The sequence below is a fragment of the Pteropus vampyrus genome, unplaced genomic scaffold, assembly GCF_000151845.1.
Source record: "Pteropus vampyrus isolate Shadow unplaced genomic scaffold, Pvam_2.0 Scaffold514, whole genome shotgun sequence".
NCBI lineage: Eukaryota > Metazoa > Chordata > Mammalia > Chiroptera > Pteropodidae > Pteropus > Pteropus vampyrus.
In genome coordinates this window covers 453199-462751 of record NW_011889295.1, presented here as the reverse complement: position 1 = coordinate 462751, position 9553 = coordinate 453199, and the positions used below count along the sequence as shown (strand labels likewise).

Genomic DNA, 9553 nt, shown 5'->3' with positions numbered 1-9553 from the left:
CACGCCCTGTGCTGGGCACCCCTACGCCAGTGACTGCCAGTCAAGAAGCACCAGCATGCCCATCACCCAGCGGCAGCCAAGAATCACGTGCCTATCGCCTTATCTAAAAGCCGGAATCAAGCAAGGCACCACAGTCTTCGACTTTCCGAGTCAAAACAGCCCATAAAATGTCTCTCTGCAGCCGCCTAAATCGATTGGCATCTCATTTCATCAAAACAAACAAAAAAGTTAATAAGGGCTCAATGGTCACAAATACTGAGTAAGACCAAACAAATTCCCCAAAGCAAGTGTTTTGACAGATATCAAACATCAGTGGGTTACGTGCCAATAAAGCTAAAATTCAGAAAAAAAAATTAGAAAATAAGAGAATGACCAGGAGAACACATGGATGGAGGCAGCGGTCAGTTCTGTTTTCAAGCAGTGAAGGCGACGAGAAGGCAGCGCAGAGGGAGAGGTGGCCATCTGCAATGCACTGTGCGCATGGCCTGCCTTTCAGGCCCAACCACGTACTCACAGCGCGGTATGACAGAAAAAAAGGAAGAGGAAAGAGAGAACAAGTAAAAATTAGAAACACACAAGAACAAAAATAACTTTGACGCTACCACACTCCGTGTACGAGGATTTACCACGGGCTCTGACGAGACTGGTGACGCAGGTAACGTTAGAGCAAGACCCACAGGCATCTGGTGCTCCTGGGAAGCCCCACCCGCAGTGGGCGCCTATCAGGGAGGTCCGAGCCTCAAACCGAAACCCGACCTGCATCTAGACAGTTCCCTTTGCACTGCAAAACCCATCTGGCTTCAGGCTGGACACTCTTTAGCACTCCCTCCAAGAGCTGCAGGTACGAGCTGGGCTCTGCACCTGCCCCAAATCAAAATGATGGCTGAGTGTTCCCTGTGCTGTTAGAATTAAAGAGGAGGCTGGCAGGGAGGGGCGGGGGGGCGGCGTCTAACATGTTGCTGGGTTCCCAAAGCCCACAGCCGGGCCTGACACTCCATAAACACTTGTGTATATTATCAGCCACTACACGCCAGGCACACAGGCCTAAACAGTCTCCTTATTCCCACCGAATGGCAAGCATAGGTTTCAAAAGGTAAAATCAAGCGGACCTTCTCTGGTGGGCCTGTGGCCGCAAAGCCGAAGAGCCGATGAGCAAAATAATGTCACCAGTGCTTCGTGGAGCAGAGGAGGAGGCACTGGTCCAGGGGTCAGAGCAGCGCTACCTGCCCAGGCTTCCGGCGTCGCCCCCAGCCTGTGCCGTGGGGAGAAGCCAGCCCGCACGTCCACTCGAGGGAGTGCAGGGAGCTGGGTGCGCTGGGCAGCCCCGCTCGGTGGCAGCCAGGGGACTCAGCAGCTCAGCTCTGCCCTCAGCAGTCGCCCGGCCTCCTAACCCTCGCCCCCTCAGCAGCAAGGAGCGAAAGGGGAGCACTAACATGGGACCACGGGGCCACCGCGAGGATTCTGTGCAGGTCGTGGCTATGACATGCCTTGTCCTTCCCTCAGGCCACGTAAACATGTCCGGCGAGGAAATGGAAATCACTCCAGACCCTGCAAGGCACCACACGCACGTGTGACTCGGCCTACTCTGCTTCTCACTCACAGGTCTGGCCGGGGTCAATTTTTTCTCAAGTCTGACATTTTCTCCACCAACGAACCAACGACCAGAGAAAGGCAGTGTTTGCCTTTATGTCAATTCAAGAAACACACCGAGCACCGACTCTGCGGTGAGCACTCAGCCCATGCGCGTTATGTCATTAATCGTCACCTGCGAGATCATCATCAGAAGTCTACAGAGGAGGGAGGAGAGACAGAGGGCACAAGGCACGAAGCCGGAGTGACACAGCTATCCGGGGTCCACCTCTTGGCAAACGGTCGCAGCCTACGCTTGCATCTCGTCCTCTGCTGCTGGACAGATGCCACTGTGGCAACACGGAGACAGAGCAGAGGGCAAAGGGGAAGGAAACGGCCCAGAGAGCGACGCTGCACCTCTGGTGCAAAGTCACGCTGAGGGCCGAAGGCCGGGAAAGTGCCTTTTCCTGCTCTGCCCTCACGCCTGTTCCACAGAGACCATGACCACGCTCTCGCCTGTGTAAGGGGCTCTCTGGAAAGTCCCTAATGGCCTTTCTGACATCCTGACACTCATCTTGGCTGACTACAAGCCAGGACTCTGACTCTGTGGGTCCCAGAAAGGAAGACGGGGTCTGACCTGCGCACAGTGCCCGGCCTGCGAGGCAGGGGACACGGGCTCCGCTCCCCGCTCAGCTGGCACCTAGTTCTGTTGCCAGTCCAGATTCGGCCCCTCGTCCATAAACCCGAGGCAAAAGACCAAACACAAGTTTCAAACTGCTCTAGGGCGGTGCTGTCCAAAAGGAATAAAACGTGAGCCACCTAAGTAAATTTAAGTTTTCTTAGTTGCCACGTTTAAAAAAGTAAAAAACAAGCACTTAAAACTAATTTTAATAACACATTTTATTTAACGTAATAGATGTAAAATATCATTTCAACAGGTAATCAATATAAAAAATATTAACGAGATATTTCGCATTCTTTTTGCTGTGCTAAGTCTCTGAACCCGACGTGCCTTTTGCTCAGAGCACATCTCTGCTCAGACTGGTGGCCTCCTCTCTGGGGCACAAGAGCCCCAAGTGGCTGTGGCTACCGTACTGGACAGCAGCTCCAGGGGTCCCACTGGGGGTCCCAGCTGAAAACGGGGAGGAAATACACACACTCGCCCTTCAGGAAGTCCCCTTGAATAAAGGCTGTCCTGTTTTTAAAAGTCTGAAAACCAAAAGACTGCCCCTTTCTACCCCTTCGCTGTGGTCAAGTGCCACCTGACTCCCACCTGTCCCCTGTAGGGAACACCCCGAGCACGAAGCCAAGGAACCCCGGCCTCCGGATAAACTTACCTGCTGTCCGTGTCCAGCCCCACGAAGTCCTTTTTCTCAAATGGGACACAGAGCAGGGGGATCTTATCCCCGGACTTGTCTGTGGCCCTGTCGAGACGCTTGGACTCGAGCACAATGAAGAGCGACTCGATGAAGTCCTCGACCCTCTTCTCCATGGCCTGGCAGTCGTCGTAGCTGGGGTAGAAGGCCACGTCGGTGCGCGGCTGCTCGGCGACGCCCCCCTGCAGCCCGAAGACGAAGAGCCGGGAGTCGTAGAGCGTGGAGCCGTAGAGCTCCTTCTGCACGTGGAACTTCTCCAGGGTCTGCGGCCAGTCCCTGGCCGAGCTGCAGTCCGTGATGGTGACGAGGCCCACGACTTTGCGGTGGGTCTGGAAGTCGCCCCACTCGTTGTTCTCCGGGGGGTAGTGGTGCCGGTAGCGGATGCAGAGCACCCGCTGCGAGTCGCGCACGCTGATCTGGCTCACGGAGGAAATCCGCTTGTAGATCCGGAAGAAGTTGTCTTCCGAGACGATGCCCACGGGCTGGACCACCACGAGGAGCGTCTGGTGGTCCTCGGCACACTGCATGTAGTCGGGGACGCTCATTGTGAAGTCCCTGCCCAAAGAGACAAAAGGGGACTTTGAGGCGCACGCGGTGGCGAAGGGGGCTCTGCCTGGGGCTCCGGAAGGCAGTGTGCGGCCCACGCGAAGCTGCGGAGGACAGACTGTCCCCAGGGTGTGCACGTGGCGCCACAGCCCTTACCGCCGTGCCACCGCCACTCTAGGACTGGGCCCGAGTGCCCAGAAAAAGGGGCTCGTACTTTCTGCTTCCAACACCTAGCCAGGTACTGGCGCAGAGTCAGTGCTCAAAGGTCTGCTGAGTGAATGAAGGAACAAATGAATGAATGGCTGCCCCATCCCCTCCGCAGAATATAATGAAACGAAGCACAGGGGAATCTGCCTGAGCGCCAGAGCTGCAGAATAATGGGAATAAGAAAACCGGCCTTCTAAGAATCCGTCAGGAGTAAGGAAGGTTGCAGACGTGAAACATCCAGCACACTGCCTGACAGAACAGCAGGGGTCGAACACAGCACGGTCCCTCCTTCGGAGACAGTGGTACCCAGGGAGAGCTTTGTGACCTCTGTGAGTCAATATGGTCCGAAATAAAAAGAAAACAGCATTACCCGAATCTCGGTACCGCTGAAGAATTAAATTAGATACCCCAACACAAGGATCTGGACCATGGGAGCTACTCGATCAGTGTTTGTTGAATGAATAAATGACCAAATGAATTGACTACTGCCCCCTTCCACAGACCATCAAAGTGGAGATGGCACCACCTGTAAATCCGAACACATCTGACTCCAGCCTAACCGTGTGGGTGACCCGGGCCAGGCCTGCGAGCTTCGCTAAAGCCCAGTTTAATCGTGAATAAAAATGACGACAATGACATAAACTGCCTAGGGTCAGCGCATCGGTGCCCTGGTTTTGACATCATGCCACAGTTGTGCAAAATGGCACCATTAGTGAACACTGGCACAGGGTCCACAGGCTCTCTCAATATTATTTCTTACGACTCCATGGAACTCCATATCGTAACTCCAAATAAAGAGTCTAATTTTTTTTAAAGGCTATTGAGATTAAATGAGCTCCCTATATGAAATAAGGAAGACGCCACATAAACAGGAAAACACCTAACCCATAAGCTATACTCAATAAATACTTCCAAATAAATAAGTAAATAAATAAATAAATAATACTTCCGCTGAAACCCTCAGCGTGCTCCGACTCCAGACAGGGGGCCGTGGTTCTCGGGGCCAGAAGCAGCTGTACTGTGAAGCTAACAGAGCTCACCTAGGCTTCAGATCCGCACTTGCAAGATGCCCCACCCTGATCCGTGGCCCTCTATCTAATTTGTATTCGTAATTTTTTGTTCTTTTTCTTAAACAGGGGCTCCAAATTCCATAGCCTTCAGGTCACTAAAACCTGGCTGCAGAGATCATGGCAGTAGCCTTCAGGTCACCAAAACCTGGCCACAGAGATCATGGCAGTAGCCCTCTCAGGTGAAACAATAAAATTAAAAGGCCATTTCCACAAGACACTATAATGCTCACGGCGGGACTTTCACCCTGGAATGAGAGGAAGATGTTGAGGGGAGGGATGGGCAGTTTGGGGCCACCCATGACGGACTTCAGATTTCAACCCTCACCTTCCACGAGCTTCAAAACACACATAGATAAAACGGTATACAGAAACTGAGAATCTGGAATCTCAATGGAAATTTCAACATGTGCCATGGTTTCTCCCAGTTCAAGAGCAGCGGGCTCTCTGTGCCAGGCAATAACTACACCAGCGCGGGGCTCTCCGAATACAGACTTTTATTCACGTGTGCACAAATCACACACGGGCCCGCCAGAGAGAAAAGACACCCAAGGAAAAGGCCAAAGTAATGAGATTTAAAGTGGCCAATCAGCACACATCATTAGCAAAAAGGATGCTGCTCCCTCGTGAGCATAGGGTGGCCAAGAACTCTGCTTGCAAGCACCAAATCCGCTGAGTTGGCTCTATCCCTGGCTGTCACTCTTTGTGACCACAAGTGAGTCACTAGCTTCACTGAGGTTTAGTTTTTTCTTTTATAAAAGGCTACAGTTGAAGGTAATGATGTATAAAATCTCATCATTCACATACCTGACATTTAATTAACATTTCCCATGTGCCAGGTTCTGTACAGATATATTGATGGGCAGAAGCAGCTAATATCACAAAGATGCCGATTCTCTCCAATTTGATAAATGGATTCAATGCGACTCTGATTAGAATTCCTACTAAATTTTTCAGGGACTGCAACGTGTTAATTTGTGGTCAAGAACAGCCAAGAAACCCTCAAAGAACCACCACTGGGGAGAGGCATTTGTCCACCAGATAGCAAGACCAGATATAACGGCTAATGGGGCACAGGGTTTCTTTTGGGGGTGATAAAGTGTTCTAAAATTGACGGTGGTGATGGCTGTGCAGCTCTGCGAATGCACTAAACACCACTCAATTTATTTTAATAAAGCGGGTGGGAGGATAAAAAGCTACAGTCGGCAAGGTATCGATATGGGGATAAAGAGAAAAGTGGAATGTAATCGAGCCCAGAACCAGACGCACACACGCACGCGGTAATGTGAAATATGGCAGACGTGCCATTGCGGGGCAGGACGATGTGTGATCCATGAGTGAGGAAAAGACACACTGCCCGGTGAGAACACAGGCGACACGCTCGCACAGACATCTGTGAAGAGGAAACTCAGGCAGCCAAGACATGTACAGAAAGATGCCCCACCTCACGGGCGATCAGGAGCCAGCAAATCAAAACCACAGGGCAGACTATTTCATACCTGTGAGACTGACCAAATTTTTTCATTACGGTAGAAGAAACATTACGTAAACGTCAGCACTGTCAAGTGCACAGTTCTCAGCACCGCGCACCTCCACACTGCTGTGCAAGCGCCTCCGGAACTTCTCCATGTTCCGCAGCTGAAACTCTGTCCCCACCCTGTCCCCACAACACACGGACTCCCCCTCCCCCAGCCCTAGCAACCACCCTTCTACTTTCTGTCTGTGACTCTGACTGCTCTAGGGACTTCATATCAGTGGAATCAGACACTATTTGTCTTTGGTGACTGGCTTATCTCACTTAGCATAATGTCCCCAAGGCTCAGGCGCACCGTTGCATCTATCAGAATCCCCTTTTTCTGTAATGCTGAATGACAGTCCAGTGCATGTACTTACCACATCTTATTTATTTATTCAATCGTCAAGGGTCATTTGGGTTGTTTCTAGCTTTGGGCTACTGGAAATAATGATACTACGAACATAGGTGTACAGACAAAACATTTTAGTATGAAAAACACCAAGTGTTTGCAAAAACGTATTCAAGCTAACTCATATGCGACAGGTGCACGTGTAGACTACGACGGGCTAGGCCTGGCAATTTCCCTCCTAACAGAAGTCTGGCATGGGGGTGGCAGGAGACATAAACAAGGGTTCACAGAAGCAAGAAGCAGAAACAACACAAACGTCCGCAGTCAGGAGAATGGATAAGTAGACAGTGGTCTCGTAACACAATGGGAATCCTCTAGAACAGTGAAAAACGAATGACCAATAGCTAGGCTGCAGGAACGCAGATGACTCTCAGAAACATGATGGGCGAAAAAAGCAAGCTGTGGATTAATGCAAGCAGCTCGATTTCATTTATATAAAGTTCAAAAACAAGCAACACTAAACGATACATTGTTTAGGGGTATTTACACATATGGTAAAACTATAAAGAAAAAAAATTTAGATAGTGGTTACTCGGGTAGCAAAGAGGGATGCAGCTGGAGAGGGAAACGGCTCAGAAGCAGGGGTGATGGTCTCTTAGCAGGGGTGAAGGCAGACTGTACTGTACTGTACATAAACATTATATACATCTGGATGGATTACATAATCGAAATGTTTAGAGTTAAAAAAGGAAGAAGATCCGACTTCAAGGAGCTGACAGCCTAGTGTTCAGCAAGTCAGTGAGTTTCAGAGCCCAGCCTCAGCCCTTCTCATCTATCAATAGATTATGCTGCCATCTCCGCGATACCCCTCCTTCGTGAGTGAGAAAATCGATGCACGAAAAAGGCAAGTGTGTTACAGACACAGATCTGCCTGAACAGAGGTGGACAGTGGGTCCTGGACACAGGTTTGAGGACAGCAGGTATTCAATTTCTCTAGTCGGAAGTAAAATGAGAAAAATAAGAATAACGTATGAGCTTTCCATAAAACTAAAGTAAATCTAGTTAAGTACTTTATAAATATTAACTATTATTGTTATTTATTTTTAGGTTACGAACTTCCTTGTTTTTTGCTGTTAAAACATTCTTGCTTTTATAAAACCATGGTGAGAGTAGATGGTGGTTGTTTTTCCACCGTCCTATGTGGGCAAAAATAAAAACAGACAGCGCTGTTATGGATCCTCCAGCTTTCTGTAATTTATCAATCTATGAAGTCTAAACAACAAAGCCACCCTGGACTAAATGATCCCCTGGGTCCCTTTCAGTTCTCACTGGGTGCAGAAACACATTTCAGCATCAGATCCCTGCCAGAGCTCAATAAACCACACAGCCTCAAGCAGGGGTTTTCCGTAAAGGAGCTTGGCATCAAGCAAACTTGTTTACCTCCGCCCCAGATTCAAAACACGGGACCAATGCAGGAGGGAGTCTGTCTTCTGTAAGGTGGAAAAAGGAATTGCCCTGGGCTCTTCACAAATTCTCATATGTAGTTTTCACAACAATCCTAAGAATCAAGCATTACTATCTTTGATCTTACACATGGGGGACCCCAGGCTCAATCACCTGCTCACGCAGTGTCCTAATCTGTAAGTGACAAACCAGAGCCAGGCTCCAGGGTCCACGCTTTTCTACTGGTTTCTTGAAGTGAGAAATATGATGAAATTACACCTGGCATTGAGCCAGTTCTGGCGTCTGAGACTAACCTAACGCAAATATTAAAACATCAAAAATATATATTTTCAACTAGTCGTTCCTCAAAAAGTTAAATAGTTACCATAGAAACAGAAATTCTACTCCTAGGTTTATAGAGATATGAAAACATATGTCCACACAAAAACCTGTACACAAATGTTTGTTCAGAACAGTATTATTCATAACAGCCAAAAGTGGAAACAACACAATGTCCATCAGCTGATGAACAGATAAACACAATGTGCTCTGCTCACACAACAGACTATTACTCAGCCATAAGAAGGAACCAAGTTCTGATCCTGGTCCACATGGATGAACCTTGAAAACACTGTGAAAAATAATCAGTCACAGAAGGCCACATGTTCTATGATTCTGTTTATATGAAACGCCCTAACATATGCAAATCCATAGTGACAGAAAGTAAATTCTTAGCTGCCAGGGGGTGTGGGAGAGAAAATGCGGAGTGACAGTGGGTACAGAATCTCTTTCTGAAGGGATGAAACTGTGCTGGTACAGTAAGGGTCGCACAGGTGTCAACGTACTAAAAACCACCGAATAGTGCACGTTAAACGGGGGCGGGGGTTATGGCCTGTGGCTGATTCCTCCATCAAGCTGTGACACGAAAAATCTTTCTTGGCCACGATCTTTCCCTCTGTACTATGAGTCGGCCAGGCGATCTGAGTAAAACCGACGACACCTCACCAGATCTTCAGGACAGCCCGACGGCAGGCCTCCCTGCAGGTTCACGTTACACGCGCCGCTAGTGGGCGGACGAGGAAGTGGCTGCGAGCGTCTTTTCAAAACCGACCGTCACTCGTTCAAACTGGCGGCGGAGGCCGTCACGGCCCCGCGCCCGCTGCTCACGCTGGGCTACACCGAGCCCTGCTTCCCACGGTTTCATCCCTGTCTCCGCACGACGCCGACATCCACAAGCACCCCGGCGTGGCCGCGGGGGCCCGCGGGGTACGGGGCATGCACGTCGCGCAGGGAAACGGGGAGAGACCGTCGCAGGCAAGCACCGCGCGGACACCTTCTCGTCCCGAGAAGCGGCGAGTTCACCGCACAAGTTTGTCCCGCGCGGGTCCCGCCCCAGGGGGACGGCCCTGCCGCCGCCCAGCGGGCTCGGGCGCCTTCAGTCCCGAGAGGCCGCGGAGGCGAAGGGGGCGCAGGCGGGGCG

General features: G+C 50.4%; 1 protein-coding gene across 1 annotated transcript in view; it reads right to left on the bottom strand.

Annotated features, from left to right (window-relative positions):
- LOC105307751 (trafficking protein particle complex subunit 9-like) overlaps positions 1-3668 on the bottom strand; it is a 63905-nt gene extending 60237 nt beyond the window's left edge. Inside the window, exons 1-2 of the mRNA XM_023524975.1 lie at positions 3648-3668; positions 2907-3500 (exon numbers count right to left, since the gene is read on the bottom strand). Coding sequence (XP_023380743.1) covers positions 2907-3490 — 584 coding nt within the window. The 5' untranslated portion in view covers positions 3491-3500; positions 3648-3668. The remainder of the gene's footprint in view (positions 1-2906; positions 3501-3647) is intronic.
- Between the last annotated feature and the right edge of the window lie 5885 nt (positions 3669-9553).